The sequence below is a fragment of the Schizosaccharomyces osmophilus genome, chromosome 2 (assembly GCF_027921745.1).
Source record: "Schizosaccharomyces osmophilus chromosome 2, complete sequence".
In the NCBI taxonomy this organism is placed as follows: domain Eukaryota; kingdom Fungi; phylum Ascomycota; class Schizosaccharomycetes; order Schizosaccharomycetales; family Schizosaccharomycetaceae; genus Schizosaccharomyces; species Schizosaccharomyces osmophilus.
This window is the reverse complement of record NC_079239.1, coordinates 48,773-65,146: the sequence shown is the minus strand read 5'-3', so window position 1 is coordinate 65,146 and position 16,374 is coordinate 48,773. Positions and strand designations below refer to the sequence as shown.

Here is a 16,374-nt window from a genome sequence, read left to right as displayed (position 1 = left end):
ATTTCTTGCTACTAAAAGCGACGCGACGCGACGCGACGCTATGATTTCTCTTCGTTTTTCGTTTTATCAAGGACTACACAGGACGAATAACGCAAAACTAACGATTCTCTAATTGAACTACTTGTTGTTTTGTGATTGCATCCATACCTTCATCATTCTTTCTTTTTTTGCTGTTTCTGGTCCATGGTTGGTGGTTCGGTTTTTGTCTGTTCTCCGAGGATTTAACGTCGCGGTAAGAATATGGAAAAATTTCATTTTCAAAGGATTCCAGACGATTTTCCGGTCGGCCTATTGCTCTTGTTTGTGTTTACAATGTTTATAATATAGACTTGGAGCCAAGTTTCTTTAGGGAACCCTTGAATAAGGAATTGTTTACAAAAACAAAAATCCCATTTGTTCAGATTGCTACTTTCTTTTAGGTATTATTACTTTAACTACTATTACGAGGTATCCTTTCGGTTTGAGAAATCCAATGCAACCGGGATTCGGTCGCTTCGATAAAACCGAATAACTCGGCCCGAATGAAATAGTTCTTCCTTCGTCTTACTTTTAGTTCATGATTGGAGTTTTGTTTACGCTTCACAAATGATACCAGCCTTTTTTCCGATTGAAAATCACCATCCTTCAAAGCTATAAAAGGACTGCTTTGGCTCCAAATGGACAAGTTTTGTTGGTACTTACAGTCTTCGCTTATTTGGCTCAATAGCTGGGTTTATCCCCGAGACGTTTCTTAATTCTTTTCTCTTTTTATTTCTTTCTTTTCAAATATATGTCTATTCTTTAAATCATTTTTCTCTCCTTTTATTTTTTCTTTCAATATCCTCATCTTTTAGGAAACTTTTTCTTTTGGTTCTGCATTTATTTGGATTCGTTTGATTTCTTTTCATTTTTGCATATTTCTTTTTCATCTTTTTTCCTTGCATTCGCATTCGCATCCAGTTTTCTTTCGCATTGCATTGGTTTGATTCTCCTTTAGTTTCATTCCTCGTTCATTTTCAAAGTTCTTTTCATTTTTTTGCATTTTCATTTGTGATTTCTGTCATTTGAAATGGGATTGTTACACTTTTCGTTACTTGCCTTAGGTGTTTTCAGCGGAGTGCAGCAAGGTCTGGCAAAAACCGCTGAAGAATGGCGAGACCGTGTTGTTTATCAAATTTTGACGGATCGTTTTGCCGTCAACGATACTTCGAACCCTGAGTGTCAAAAGGGTTCTGGCAAGTACTGCGGTGGTACTTGGAAAGGCATTCAATCCAAGCTGGATTACATTCAGGAGATGGGTTTCAATGCTGTTTGGATGTCTCCTATCGATAAAAATGTCGAAGGTACGTATGGCGAAGACGGTGAGTCGTATCACGGTTACTGGAACAGCGATTTTACTCGCTTGAACGATCATTGGGGTTCCGAAGACGATTTAATTGATCTTATTAATGATATGCATAATCGTGATATGTGGGTCATGTTCGATGCCCTTGCCAACTCCATGGCTATTCCTGGTCCCCCTGAGAATATCACCTATTCTAATCTTCATCCTTTCAATTCATCTGATTACTTCCATCCTTTCTGCTGGATCGATTATGCCAGCACCAATAATTCCGAGATTGAAGATTGCTGGGCTGGTGATGATGAAATCATCCTCGCCGATTTGAATCTCGAATCTAAGCAAGTTTCTAGTTATCTGAATGAACATATTCACGATGTTGTTCAGCGCTATGGTATTGATGGTATCCGTGTGGACGCCATTAAGCAAATGAACCCCAACTTCTTTCCCGATTATCTTAAGTCTGCTGGTGTTTTCTCCGTTGGTGAGATGTTTTCCTATAACCCTGACATTTCCTGCTCTGTTCGCCACCAAATCGATAGCATTACCAGCTATCCAATTCGACAAGGAATCGAATTTGCTTTCAATAATACCGGAGCTGCTTTCCAATACCTTCAACAAATTGATACTCAGTTTCAGCAGGCTTGTTCCGGTCAAGATATGTCTACTGTCGCTAACTTTTTGGAAAACCATGATTTACCCCGTTATCCCTACATTACGGATGATGCCTCGCAAAACAAAGGTGCCATCGTGTTTCTTTTACTCCATACTGGCATTCCCATTATTTATTATGGACAAGAACAGCACCTGACTGGTGGTGCCGGTACGTCTGATAATCGTGAAGCTTTGTGGAATTACGGTTATAACATTAGCTCACCTAATTATCAGTTAATTCGTACGGTCGTCGCTTTGCGTAAACAAGCTATGCATGACAATGATAAATGGACGACAACAAATCACCAGTTTTTAAACAATGAACTACGTTATTCATTCGTTCAAAAGGGAGACGTTCTTGGCGTCTACACAAACTTTGAGTCAAATTCCGACAAGGTTGCTTACGATGTCAGTTCCAACTTTGACGAAGGAACCGTAGTTCGTGAAGTTTTAAGCAATACAACTGCTACTGTGGGTTCTTCTGGTACTTTACCAGTTACAATAACTACTGGTATGCCTCAAGTCTATTATCCAGAGGCTAGCTTGACTTCCTTTGAAAAGTTTTTGGGAACACCTACGAGTATCTATTCTTCTTCTGTCTCGTATCCAACATCTTCATTGTCCGACTCACTTTCATCTAGCTCTTCTTTTGCTTCACCAACAACATTTTCTTCAGTTTCTACGCATCACAGAACCTATACGAGCGGCTCTTCCACCTTTACTGCTGATTCAACAAGCACTGCTTACTCTACCAGCAAACCTACTGGTTCTCACGAGTCCAAGGGATCTTCTACGAAGCCTTTGTCTTTGATGATGGCGGCCACTTGCTTTTTAGCCGTTGCGTTACTGGTTTAATATGGTTTAGAGAATTCGAATTCAATCAAGTTTCGTTTCCAATTTCCGTTTTATAGTCGGTAGATAAGGATTTTTAATAAAGACATTTATATATCTAATTTGCTAGTTTTAGAATTTGTTTGTTGCCAACCTCCATCTCACTGAAAAGATGGCATTAAAGGAAGCTGAAACGAAAAAGTCAAGTGATAAATTTATTAGCATCAACTTCAATTGCTTCATAAAAGGCAGTAATTTTTAGCTGTGGCCACAAGCTAGTTGTTACGACTGCCGAAGCCAGGAGTACTTATATTCATATAACTACTACTAGAAGAATTGACGGAATGTTAAGCTTGTCAAAGTATCCTTCACAAACAAGAGTTCTCGTAAAAGGAAAACAATAAATGAATTCTAAACTAGCATGTTTTACGTTTCGCTTTGCTATGATATTACAACTTCAACATGAGTAGGACATTTCTATTCTTTTTTTTGGAAATGCATGAATCTACTATGACTTCCTTACAATGGATTGGAATTCCCGTTCCATTATGCTTGGCAACTATGGTTTTCTTGGAGTTTAGGGAAACTTGTTACGACACCGTCTATTACTGGCAGGACTGAACTTGATGGAATCTACTTGTTCACTATTCTTTTGTTTCGCTTCGACACCTTATCATCACAGTCGAAAGATTACGCCATGGTGTTTAGTTAGTTCTCTTCTCGGACATAAAAACAGGATAGGGATAGAATTACTGCCCACACTAATTATACTGGAGTCATCTTTCATGTAGAACTGGTGTTTTCTTTTTCTTTCGCAACGTAGACACCGAATGTTTGACAAAGCAATTGTACAGGGAGGGATTAGAAAGAGAATGTAAGAATGATACTCTGGAATTAAAATTTTCTCTAGAAATATTTTCATGATGAGTTTGACTTTCTCATTGTTTACACTTTTTGATCAATATCACTTTATCGATGATGTTCAAAGATAAGCCATTGACTGCTAAGTACGTATATAAAGAGACGTTGGGAATTACTACAACAAAAAAAAACAAGAACTATAAGATATTGAGAAACCTAAGTAGGGTTTGATGACAGTTGAAAATACTTTGCTAGCATTCTTTGTTGTTGATTCAAGTATTAAGTCTTGATCGGTGGATTTATTTTATATTAGACCTTTTGGGAAAATCTTCTCTTTTTATTTAAGTTATTGAATACAATTAATTTTCTAGGTGTTCATTGCATTCCAAGATGCCTTCTTCAGAGATTCCTGAACTTTCTAGTTCAAATAAGAGCGCATCGTCTTCCAAGGCAAAGGCAGAGGAGAGCATTAAGGATTTTGCAATTGAAAAGCCCACTACAACAGAAGCTGTGGGGGAGGTGGACATTGCAGCAGGTGATTTGCTTTATGATGGTGAATTTAATTATACAGAGAAAGAAGCCCGGAAAGTTCTTTGGAAGATTGATCTTGTATTGATGCCAACAATGTGTATTACATATATGATTCAATATTTAGACAAGACGGCCTTGTCTTATGCTGCTCTTTACGGTATGAAAAATGATACACATATTAGTGGTCAGACTTATAGTAGTATGACTACGCTGTTTTATGTTGGCTACCTGGTAGCTCAATACCCTGCCGCCTATATCATGCAGAAAGTTCCTCTTACCCTTTTTATTTTCGTTAATGTGATCCTTTGGAGCGCCATGGTTTGCCTAATGGCTGCTTGTCGTAATGGCTCCTCTCTTTTAGCTCTTCGATTTTTAGCCGGTGTATTTGAAGCTTCTATTACACCGGCATTCATCAATATCACTTCTATGTGGTATAAACGTGAAGAGCAACCCATGAGAACTCTCTGTTGGTATGCATTCAACGGTACCGCCCAGATCGTCGGGTCCATTTTATCGTATGGTTTGGGTCATATTCATCACAGAATTTCCTCTTGGAGATACATATTTATTGTCATAGGCTTACTTTCTCTGGTTTGGGGGCTCGTTTTCATGTTCATTCCCAGTAATCCCACCAAAGCACGTTTCCTAACTTCTCATGAGCGACGGATCGCTTTGGAAAGGGTTAGAGATAATAGGACTGGTTTGGAAAACAAGACATTCAAAATTTCTCAAGCCTGGGAAACATTTCGTGATCCTCAAGTTATCATGATCACTTTGTTTACTGGTATTTGCATGATTACCAATGGTATAGGTGTCTTCAGTACTTTAATTATCAACGGACTCGGATATAATGAACTGAAATCAGCTGTCCTCAACATGCCCTTGGGTGCCATTGAAATTGCTGCCATGGTTGTCAGTGGTATTCTCTGCAAGATTTTCAAGGAGGGACGTTTGTTGATTGGTGCTTTTTGTAATTGCTTGAATTTGGTTGGATGTATCATGATTTGGAAAATCCCCCAATCTAATCCTTATGGCCGCTTGGTGGGCGTATGGTTCACTATGTGGGTACCTGCAGGCACTGCCTTGTTGTTGTCACTCATTTCTTCTAACGTTGCTGGCTCCACGAAAAAAAGCGTTACGAATGCCACTGTCTTTGTTTTTTATTCCGTAGGAAACATCGTCTCTCCACAACTGTTCAAGTCTGGACAAACCCCAGAGTATATTGAAGGCATCCAAGCTATGATTGTCGCTCTTTGTTTGATTATTTTCATAGCCTTCTTATTAACTGGATATTATCTTTATGAAAACAAGAGGAGAGATAATGTCATGGCGAACGATCCTTCTACAGCGTACTCTGTTAATAACGAAGAGTTTATGGATCTCACTGACCGTGAGCAAATCAAGTTTCGGTATCGTTGGTAAAAAGCGGATTATTCCACTTTCCTTTTCTTATTTTTTGCTATTTATAATATAAATGCTTATTGTACAACTCACTTTTTTGCTCAATAAGTAGGGAGATAATATTTTCTTCCCGTTCCTCACACAGTAATTATGACATATCTTGGTACAAAAGGAAGCTAAGATTGTTTGTGACTACCTGATTTATAGTAATGTGAGTAGCTGATATTGCAAAACTCCATACTTCAAAGTGTCTCGCTTGTTACGTGCAAGGTAACAAATACGAAATACACTTCCTTCTAATGGAAGTGAACAAGTAAACGAAGCATGCGACAGAATGATTATCTCTATACTTGCAGAGGTGTTTTCAACCATTTCAGCCGAGCATACTCAAAGAGCGCACGTCTACATTCCAGATACTCAATAGACCGTTCGTGTGATTTAACTGTTAATTTCAACAAATTGATTTCGCTTCTTCTGGATGTAAGAGAAGAAAATATAACGATATGTGAGATAGTTTCATATTTGGATGGTGTTGAGTAACACTATCAACTTCGTTGGTGATTGCCAGTGTTCATTTTCAATTGCATTCAATGTGCAAATTTAAAAAATTTCAATCATCGAGTTTTTTCTTAATCGTATTTCTACTTGTTTTCGCAATGGTTAGGTTTCACATATCAATTCCACGACGAGTTGGGGATTTTTTTCTTCTTTTTTCTAAACTGAACTTGCTTCCAGTGAGACTTTACTACATTATAATAGAAACAAAATGATACTGCTTTCGTTTAAACATCTAATTTAAAAATATAATAAGATTCTGTCTTTATTTATTTTTTTACACATCTACTTGCATCATGGATTTATAGTATTTGCGTTGTGCTGATGTGACGGTGTAAATTCCCACCAACTACATTTAAACATTCAAGTTTATTGGTAGTGATCGCCATTAGCTGAGAATAATTACAGAAACCCATCTTTCATGTTTTCTCAAATCTCTCAATTGCTAGTAACTACGCAGACAACCGTAACAGATGCTCTTTCCTTATTCAACCACTTGATTTCAGCAAAACACATACCAATTAGACCATGCAGATAAAACCCAAAAATATCTTAGAGGAGTTTTTTGCTTACATAAAAGAAACGAATAGGAAGCCATCGGAATAGTAGATGATCTCGTGTCTAATAAAATATTTATGGCAATTTTGTTTGTTTATTAACGTACATTCGTAATTACCGCTTTGAACTTCTTTTATTTACTTACGATAAATAACGTTACTACTCGTTATAAAAAATTAGTGAATGTGCTATAGGACACAGTTTTGAACCATCCAGATCCTTCTCACAGCAAATTTTTTTCCCCTCTTCACTCATTTTGCTTCTTTTACCATAACCGTGCTCCTAACCCCATTTGTCCTAAACGTTTCTGTCGTTTCAAAGCTTTTTACCTGGGTGTTTTTATCTAAATAAAAAGCACTTGAAAAAAGCTTTGTTTCAATTGTATTCCATTGACCGGCCCTTGAAATCCCTTTCACGCAATATCCTGCCGCTTTCTCCATTTATTCACACATTGGCCAAACGCTGATAACTACTTTTAGTTTTAACACATATACGGTTTTTGCAATTGCATTTTTCCTAATCAAAAACGCATATGTGTCCTATCCAACTTACCAATACCGTACCTATATCATCTATGGCATATAACCATTTTGCAATTCCAAAGTCAATTGAAGAAAAAGAAAACTCGTTTTTCGACGTGACTTTCCAAGACGAACCCGAAGACGCATCCGCTCCCGCCGTTGCCGCTTCTTTATCCAAAGTACCTCCTACATTCGCAAGTGCTTCTTCTTTAGCTACTTCATCCACCTCAACTCCTCTTTCTACTATCCAGAACGGTGTAACCCCCGGACTCCAACAAGCCGCTCAATCCATGCAGCAATCACAACCTTTATCCACTTCTCAGCAAGAACTCCCTATCACAGCCACCCCTCCTTCCACTAGTAGTAACAAGCCTACCATGGACGATACAAGTTATGCTAACCAACAGCTCACTTTACGTGCACTTTTGTCCACTCGTGAGGCTGGTATCGTCATCGGCAAAGCCGGCAAAAATGTTGCTGAGCTTCGTACCTCTACCAATGTAAAAGCTGGTGTCACTAAGGCTGTTCCAAATGTGCATGATCGTGTTCTCACTGTCAGTGGTAGTTTAGAAAATGTTGTACGCGCTTACAGATTCATAATCGATATCTTTGCACGCAACAGCACAAACGCTGACGGTACCCCTGTTGAACCTGCTGCTCCCAGAAAACTTCGCCTCCTTATTGCTCATTCCCTCATGGGTAGTATCATCGGCAAGAATGGTTTGCGTATCAAGCACATCCAAGACAAATGCAGTTGTCGCATGATCGCTTCCAAAGATATGCTTCCTCAATCTACCGAGCGTACTGTTGAAGTTCATGGAACGGTTGAAAACCTTCACGCAGCTATCTGGGAGATTGGAAAATGCCTAATTGATGACTGGGAACGAGGTGCTGGTACTGTTTTCTATAACCCTGTTTCTCGTATTACCCAACCTCTTCCATCCCTTGCTCAGGGCACTCCTCCTCCCCAACCAGTTGCCTCTGATACTCCTCCCGTTGTTAATGAAGGCGTTCAAGAAAACTTTGTTTCCTACGGTGCTCCAGTTTTTCCCACCCCTCAGTTGCCTTTTTTGCAACAACCTAAAGTCACTCAGAACATCAGTATTCCCGCTGACATGGTTGGCTGTATAATAGGTCGAGGAGGCTCGAAAATCTCTGAAATTCGTCGTACCAGTGGTAGCAAGATTTCAATTGCAAAAGAGCCTCATGACGAAACTGGTGAACGGATGTTTACGATTACGGGTACCCATGAGGAAAATGAGAAAGCTCTTTTCTTACTTTACCAGCAGCTTGAACTTGAGAAGGATCGTCGCTCTCATTAATGGGTATTCTACTCATTACTTTCATTCATAATTGATAATGGTATATTTGAATATAAATTTTTGGTTCGGTCTTTATGTTCTTGTTTTATGTAAGTTTGCACCCATACTGATTTCTACACATCCTCGTTTTGTTGACTAAATGTTCAACGCATCGCTTATCATTATTATCAATCAAAAAAATTAGGGTTATATTACTTACTGGTTTCGTTTCTTGTTAGCTGTTTACTTCGTTTTCTTTTTTCTTGCCTTTTATTATATTCTAAGAGTACTATGTATTGCTCAAAATTATTAACTATGGTTTTTGCTATGTTCAGTTTTGTCCTTGTCACGATCAACAATATCATTTTGTGTGGAACACAATGTTGTGCTTACAAGCAATGCGTATAACTCTGCGGAATAGTTAGGGCAATATGGGGAGTTGTCCCTTTTTCTCAACAAAAAGTTCGTCCTCTCAATATATACAGCTGTGCTATGTCACGAATGTGTTTTTATTATCCCCTGAATTAAATTTCTCGGTATTAGCAAAATCTCCTATCCTTAAATTGTAGTATCTACTGTTTCCTTGCCGCTTGTTGTTGATTTCCTTTTCTATCTAGTAATACAGTAGTTTCCTTTTTTTTGCCGTTGCTAAAATCGCTTGTTGTTTCATAGGTATCTTCTGTCATTTTGTTTAAATAAATAAGTATTGTGTATACAATTCTCAATGAACAGAATGTGAGCAAAAGTATTGAATAAGTGCAATTTTATGATAGTAATAAAATTATTAGGATTCAATCTATAACCAGTAAACAGCATCTAATTACACATTTCCTTTTTTTTTTTTAAGAGCGTTGGTTTTTGGCAGAACCTCCAAAAAATTGCGTTTCTTTTTTAGACAAATCCTCATCTAAAGCCCGTTGAATTTCGGAAATGATAAATGTCGTTTTTTGGAAAGCAGTTTGAGCACATGCAACCACACTAGAAGCGTCTATTGTAACACCTCCGGCTTTAAAGATTTGACAGATTTCACGGTTTTTGTTGAGGGTGACTGTCATACTCCCAGTACGCAGTTCTTCTTCTTCAAGAGATGCATCTATAGCTGATAAGCTTCCATCTTCAAAGAAGCTAAACGTTACACAGATCGGGGTATGAAGAACGGAAAGAGGAACAGGAACACGCTCATCGATAGAATGCACTGTAACTTCATCGCCGAGAACAGTGATTTCAGGCCTTCGAAAATGACAAAGGGCCGTAATCACTGCGATACATGCAGCATCCACCAAATTTCCGTCGTGATTAATGAAATGGATACTTGCACGAACATTCCAGCACTTCTGTCCTGAAACGATGCATAGAGATTCTGTGTCTAAAGCGTTTGAACGTCGAATTGCTTGTTCAATGAGGCGGGAAATGATAACTTCTTGCTCAGATACTCTAAAGTCGTTGTTAACTTATAGAACAAAAAGATTGAAATGTGTTATACCTTCCTGTCTCAAAAGCAGGGCTGGCAAGTGGTGTAAGCTCAGTTGTGATTGCAAAGATTCCATCAAATGGTCGATCTGAATATGGCTTCGTAATTTCAGCAGAGATACGTGCCATAACCCTAGATGAAGAAGTATGTTAGCGAAGGATGGGAAAAGATAAAGAATTAGAAATAAGATTGTTCGTCTTACCTAGTTGAACCCAAAGAAATGTCTACCTGACCATAATCTTCACCAAACTGGATTGTAAGATCTCGAAAGTCAGTTAATGAACGGCCATCCAGTCTCAGTTCTTTTTTCAGGGCATTGATAAGAAAGCCCTTATTATTTGCGGAAGGTTCAAGACTCTTCGACATACCAACAGATTCAATCAAAAAATTTCGACGTCTCTTTCAATTGCTATTGTTTCTCTTTACGGTTCTCAAATCCTGACCTTAAATCCTTCCAAATGTTCCCAAATTAGTTAGTTCCTGAAGCCCCAAAGAAACGACAGCCTTTGTTTTCAAGTTTCTTGGGTCTGCTCGTTTGTTGTTTCTGTTTTCAGTATTGCTGTGCGTCCGAATAGCGAGCGTAGTGAGACGCTCGATAAAATTTTTGCATAGTGGTTACGGCTGCAGTAAACACTAATAAAACGACCTCTAGCAGGAAGAAAGCGATGGATGTGAAAAGCGATGAATTTCACCGTAAAAAAGGCAGCAAAGAGTAAAATTTAGAAAGGAAATCGAAATATTAATAAGAGCAATTGTGTTTTGACAATTAAACTCAACACTAAGGAAATATTTTTTTAGCGTTGCATTTCGTTGCATTGCATTGAAAAGGATTGTATTCTTCGCTATCCTGATCCATGTCAACTTGTCCAGACAGAGAACGGTAGCTTTCGTTTATATCGAAAAAGACTACAAGTTGTCACCCACCGTATACCATATTTCTAGTCATATATTTCTGCATTTTCGGAGGATTACGGGGAAAATCTATTTTGACAGTGCTTTTTGAATTGACAAGTAAGTTTATGAAGCTGTTTGATGGACGATGAGAGTCATAAATGATTGAATTATTTTGAAGAGTAGCAGAGAAGATGGCCTTCTGGTTGGACTGGAATTAATAAGTGCTAATACATGATAGCATTACAAATGAATCGTGGCAGTATTTACAACTTGATCCAGAGGGGATCGGTTTCTATTTTGCTTTTCGGCACTGTTGGCGGTACAGTAATACTTGGTCAATCATACTTTGCTCATAAGAGACGCCGTTTGGCTGCTTTGAAAGAACACGAAAAGGTATACTAGAAATAATGCTTCCATCCAATTGATGCTAACGGGTGTTGCTGCTAGAATCTTCAAGATGAAAGGTTTGCCGAAGACGAGTTTAATCAATTGGACCTGAAGTAAAGCAAAGCGACCTTTTCTATAGCTTTTCCAAGCTCTATTTCACCTTTTCATATACATTCCTCCCCTCTATTTCTCGCTTCGATTCAATCACTACCTCCGCTCTTCCTTTGAATGCCAAGGTTTCTTTCATTTTTCTAGGAAAGCGATGGAGACGACAAGAGCATGATGTCTTACAAGAAATGTACAAAAAAGATAGCATACTATCTTCTTTGATTTGATAAATTTCTTTTCAAGCCTTTTATTAGCTTATATACTTTATTATGATCGTCATACAAAAGATTGAATCTGTAGAAAGCAGTTCCTGCAAAACAGCTGTACATGCAACTGCGACTACGACTACAATATGACAAACAAAAAAAAGCAACTAAATTAAGTTTGTAGATACATCTAGTTTACCGACGCAAAACATGCTTAACCATTCATTCATTCCCCGTACAAATCCAAGTACCTTTTTACCCAGTAACCCAAGTAACGCCTTCCTGCTGAAATAATCGGATTTCGCTTCTATTTTTAAGCAAAGTCTAGACCAATCCAGTATTGGTTCCCACAAATATAATTACGTTATGATCTACCGCTAATCGTTACTTCAATGCCTTCGTATAACTTTACCTTATTGCTTTTATAATTATGTGAATCAAATACAAGCTCATTGATTGGATCTCTTTGTAATCTTACTACTCTATGTTACTTGCTGACAAGCCAATTGTGTCTCGAACAAATTTATTTGTCATAATCTGATTCATCCATACTAGAAAAACGTCATTCTAGATTTTACATGACCAAACATATATATAGCTCTGTTTTCTTCATTTTCTACAATCGTTCCTTCTATACTACAAGTTTTAAACACTTAAAACTGTTGATTTCATTTTTTATGGCGTTCACTAAAGTGCCATCGTCTCACTCTTTTCGAATCTGTTTTCCAAAGGTAACTCCTTCTTTTATTGCTAAACGTAATTTTTCTATTTCCCCTAAGAAAATGTCGCAAAATGTTTATAGAACGAATACCGGCTGTCCCATTTTCAACCCAACGGCTAGTGCCCGTATAGGAAAGGGCGGCCCCGTGTTGCTTCAAGATTTCCACTTAATTGATATGTTCCAACACTTCGATCGTGAACGTATTCCCGAACGTGTTGTCCATGCCAAGGGTTCCGGTGCCCATGGTGTCTTTGAATGTACCAAGGATATCACAAAGTACACCAAGCATACAATGTTCTCTGAGGTTGGCAAGAAGACCCCCATGTTGGCCCGTTTCTCTACTGTAGGTGGTGAACGTGGTACTCCTGACAGCGCTCGTGATCCTCGTGGTTTTGCTCTTAAATTTTACACCGAAGACGGAATTTTCGATATGGTCGGTAACAACACTCCCACTTTTTTCATTCGTGACCCTGCTAAATTCCCCGTGTTCATCCATACCCAAAAGAGAAACCCTCAAACTGACATGAAGGATGCCACCATGTTTTGGGATTACCTATCTCAAAATGAAGAATCGATTCATCAAGTCATGATTCTCTTTTCCGATCGTGGTGGTACACCTTATGGTTACCGTTTTATGAACGGTTTCTCTAGCCATACATACAAGTTTGTTAACGAGAAGGGTGATTTCCATTACTGCAAATGGCATTTCGTCTCCGACCAAGGTGCCAAGGGATTAAGTGATGAACAAGCTAAGAGTTTGGACGGATCTAATCCTGATCATGCTCGTAAAGACCTTTTTGATGCAATTGAGCGTGGTGACTATCCTAGCTGGACCCTTTATGTGCAAGTGATGACTCCCGAGGAAGCCGAGAAGTATAGATATAACATCTTTGATCTTACCAAGGTATGGCCACACAAGGACGTTCCTATGCAAGAAGTAGGCCGTTTTACTTTGAACCAAAACCCAAAGAACTTCTTTGCCGAAATTGAACAAGCAGCTTTCTCTCCTTCTCACATGGTTCCCGGTATAGAAGTTTCTGCCGATCCCGTTTTGCAAGTCCGTACATTCAGTTATCCCGACACTCATCGCCATCGCTTGGGTGCCAACTTTGAGCAAATTCCCGTCAACAGCCCTAAGTGCCCCGTCTTTAACTATTCTCGTGACGGACCCATGAATGTAACTGACAACCAAGGCAGTATGCCCAACTATCCTTCATCATTACAACCCTTGGCCAAGGAGCATCATGAGCCAAACGAAAAACATGAAAAGTGGGTTGGCCAAGTCACATACCACATGGATGAGATTACTGATCTTGATTTTGAGCAACCTAGAGCTTTCTGGGAAAGAGTTTTAGGAAAACAACCTGGACAGCAGGACAACTTTGTCAAAAACGTTGCTGGCCATCTCTCTGGTGCTCTCCCTGAAATTCGTGAGCGCCAATACAAGGTGTTCAGCCGCGTCCACACTGACTTGGGCCAACGCATTCGTGAGGCTACTGAAAAAGTCGCGAAAGAAATGGCTGAAAACGAATCTGCACCCATAAACATAGCTGAACCTCACATGTTCCAAACCAACTAGAATATTCGAATTTGGAAATACTTTTTGATAATATATATTTAATGCTATAGAAAAACTAGTATAAGATAATTCCAATTAATAAAAGCTATTTTGAAGATATGATCTGTTTGAGTAACGCACGCTTTTGCATACGTGTACATTCACAATTCCCTTGATGTTGATGATTTTTCACAAAAATGGAATTTAAAAGAACTGTTACGTCAAATTTATGTAACACTTTAAGATTCCTCAATAATTTATTTCATTTTGCTTACTTTACCATAGGTTCAAATTTCGCTACCTTTCCGTAAAATTAATCTTTCGGCTTACATAAAAATCTTACACAACATGTCTAAGCAATTATGTTTATGCTCAGTTAGCTAATGCCAATTTGACGTTTTGCAAGTACACATAATCCATAGTCTGATGTTATTTTCACTGTTTTCGCCACTTCATAAAGTTATATAAGGGTATAAGGACTAGTATCCAGTATCAACAAGAAAAATAATTTACAATGTCGCATTCTACAAGAGTAAGCGCTGGCCACAAAGCTGCTTTGCACAACCCAAATGTCTCTGATGAGACTAAGCAACATGAAAGAGAATATCTCGAAAATGAAGGCGTTGATGAGACTTCCACCTCACACGGATCCTCACACAGGTCGGGAAACAAAGACCCAAAAAATGTTGAAAGAGGATATAAGGCTACCACTCACAACCCAAATGTGTCTGAGGATGCCAAACAGCATGCTAAGGACGAACTCGAACACAACGAGAAATTTCACAATTATCAGCATTGATTACAGATAATGAAAAATGTTAAATGAATGTTTTTACGAATAGGATCCACAGATTCCAATGATGATATAAAAGTTATTATTTTATGCAAATGAATTTTTAGTTTTCAATATCTGTAATAAGTATACTTGGTTGAATTTGTTGACTGTAAACTTGAATGTAGGACAAACACCAGATGTGGTAAAGAAAACATATGGCTGTAGGGAATTGCGTTATTACTGTTCATTCAGTATTAATAGACTTTAAACGCATAGTAATAGTGCTACGAATTTATGTTTTGAATATGAGTGTGTCAATATCGTAAGTGTACTTAAAGCAGATAAGAAAAAACTTTGTTTACATAGAACGATAACATCATCTCAAACAAGGTGGACTACAAGAATAAAATTCTTACAAATAATTACTTGAGGCTAAATATTTTTACTGGTTTTATGTTTGAATCTATTCTTAATTTATTCTGATGTAGATAGTTGAAAATGATCTCGTGTCCTAAACGCGAGTTTTACTACAGATGAATTAAGTTACCAACATATTTGTGGATCAGGCCTCTTCAATGTCCTCTAATGAAAAAGAAAGAAGAACTTTGTTTTTAATAATATGATTGTTTATCTTTGCACTCATCACATATGTAAAGAATAGCGAACTGTGAATCGGCTGCTTGAACAGTATCATTATCATATATCAATAGCTGAAAAAGTAGAAGAACATTAGAATTATGATGACTTTCCGAGAAGGGAGAGAATGTTATCGGCTGATGTTTTCATCAAACTAGTAAAGTATTTATCGTTTAAAATACTAGAAGCATGATCTTCAATGAATTTCCGTAATGCTGGAGGAATATCAACTTCCTTTGTTTCAAGTTGCTGAGTGTGATTAACCGGAGTCCTGTCAATGTTGGGCATAAATTCAACAGCTAATCCTCCATCATATCCTATCTCTTTCAACAGCTCATATATTCTCTTCCAATCCATGCTACCATCTCCAATAGGAAGTCTGTTATTATCTGAAACATGAACATCATAAATTCTTGTACCAGCAGACTTTATAGCTGAGAACATATTGGCCTCTTCGATATTCAAGTGGAACGGATCTAACGCGATCCCCATTTCTGGACCGACTGCATCGGCTAGGGCAAGAGCTTGATCAATTCGGTTCAGGAAGTATGTTTCAAAACGGTTTAGCGGTTCCAAACCAATCTTTATTCCACGAGACAAAGCATGCTTATGAACTTCTTTCAAACCTTCTACTACCCATTTCCATTCGTTTTCTGGAGATGAGGTTGGTGCAAGCTTACCTACCGTCACGGGCACTAGACTTGTAATGCTCCCACCTAAGCCAGCAGCCATATCCACAACATCCTTTATGTATTGTACTGTCATCTGTCGCTGCTCAGGCTTAGAAGCGGCAAGATCATGATCGCCCATCTGTAAAGTCACTGTTCCCCAGCATTTTAATCCGTACTTTTGAAGTAGCTTTTTCGTCTCTTCAATAGGATACTGTTCAGGAATACCAGCTAATTCGATACTTTCGTAGCCTAGTTCGCTAGCACGTTTCAAGGTAGTTTCTAGAGGCTCAGGCCTCATCCAAGTATGTGTAGATAGATGCATTTTTGTTTCAGTGTACTTTGAACCTTCCAGACTTATAGTGTGCTTTTACTATCTCATTTATACCACAAGTTTGAATTCGTATGATATTGGCGTT

The 16,374-nt window shown here is 38.3% G+C and overlaps 8 protein-coding genes across 8 annotated transcripts; 6 read left to right on the top strand and 2 right to left on the bottom strand.

The window, feature by feature from the left end:
• Positions 1–1,048: 1,048 nt before the first annotated feature.
• Positions 1,049–2,827, top strand: aah1 (cell wall alpha-amylase-like protein Aah1; the record flags this gene model as incomplete). The annotated part of the gene is made up of 1 exon (XM_056181323.1): positions 1,049–2,827. The coding sequence occupies one exon, from the start codon at positions 1,049–1,051 to the stop codon at positions 2,825–2,827; it is 1,779 nt and encodes a 592-aa protein (XP_056038739.1).
• Positions 2,828–4,054: 1,227 nt separating this feature from the next.
• On the top strand, positions 4,055–5,617 carry SOMG_02530 (dipeptide transmembrane transporter; the record flags this gene model as incomplete). Its single annotated transcript, XM_056181322.1, has 1 exon — positions 4,055–5,617. The coding sequence occupies one exon, from the start codon at positions 4,055–4,057 to the stop codon at positions 5,615–5,617; it is 1,563 nt and encodes a 520-aa protein (XP_056037852.1).
• A 1,624-nt stretch (positions 5,618–7,241) lies between these two features.
• On the top strand, positions 7,242–8,552 carry rnc1 (KH domain RNA-binding protein Rnc1; the record flags this gene model as incomplete). The annotated part of the gene is made up of 1 exon (XM_056181321.1): positions 7,242–8,552. One exon carries the CDS (start codon positions 7,242–7,244, stop codon positions 8,550–8,552), a length of 1,311 nt encoding a protein of 436 aa, XP_056037739.1.
• An 821-nt stretch (positions 8,553–9,373) lies between these two features.
• On the bottom strand, positions 9,374–10,368 carry rrp45 (exosome subunit Rrp45; the record flags this gene model as incomplete). The annotated part of the gene is made up of 3 exons (XM_056181320.1): positions 9,374–9,965; positions 10,015–10,134; positions 10,205–10,368. 3 exons carry the CDS (start codon positions 10,366–10,368, stop codon positions 9,374–9,376), a joined length of 876 nt encoding a protein of 291 aa, XP_056037738.1.
• A 774-nt stretch (positions 10,369–11,142) lies between these two features.
• On the top strand, positions 11,143–11,400 carry cox14 (cytochrome c oxidase assembly protein Cox14; the record flags this gene model as incomplete). The annotated part of the gene is made up of 2 exons (XM_056181319.1): positions 11,143–11,289; positions 11,344–11,400. The coding sequence occupies 2 exons, from the start codon at positions 11,143–11,145 to the stop codon at positions 11,398–11,400; spliced, it is 204 nt and encodes a 67-aa protein (XP_056037737.1).
• An 874-nt stretch (positions 11,401–12,274) lies between these two features.
• Positions 12,275–13,897, top strand: ctt1 (catalase; the record flags this gene model as incomplete). The annotated part of the gene is made up of 1 exon (XM_056181318.1): positions 12,275–13,897. One exon carries the CDS (start codon positions 12,275–12,277, stop codon positions 13,895–13,897), a length of 1,623 nt encoding a protein of 540 aa, XP_056037736.1.
• A 493-nt stretch (positions 13,898–14,390) lies between these two features.
• SOMG_02525 (Conidiation protein 6) lies at positions 14,391–14,675 on the top strand (the record flags this gene model as incomplete). The annotated part of the gene is made up of 1 exon (XM_056181317.1): positions 14,391–14,675. One exon carries the CDS (start codon positions 14,391–14,393, stop codon positions 14,673–14,675), a length of 285 nt encoding a protein of 94 aa, XP_056037735.1.
• Positions 14,676–15,386: 711 nt separating this feature from the next.
• On the bottom strand, positions 15,387–16,280 carry SOMG_02524 (D-tagatose 3-epimerase; the record flags this gene model as incomplete). The annotated part of the gene is made up of 1 exon (XM_056181316.1): positions 15,387–16,280. The coding sequence occupies one exon, from the start codon at positions 16,278–16,280 to the stop codon at positions 15,387–15,389; it is 894 nt and encodes a 297-aa protein (XP_056037734.1).
• Positions 16,281–16,374: the final 94 nt, after the last annotated feature.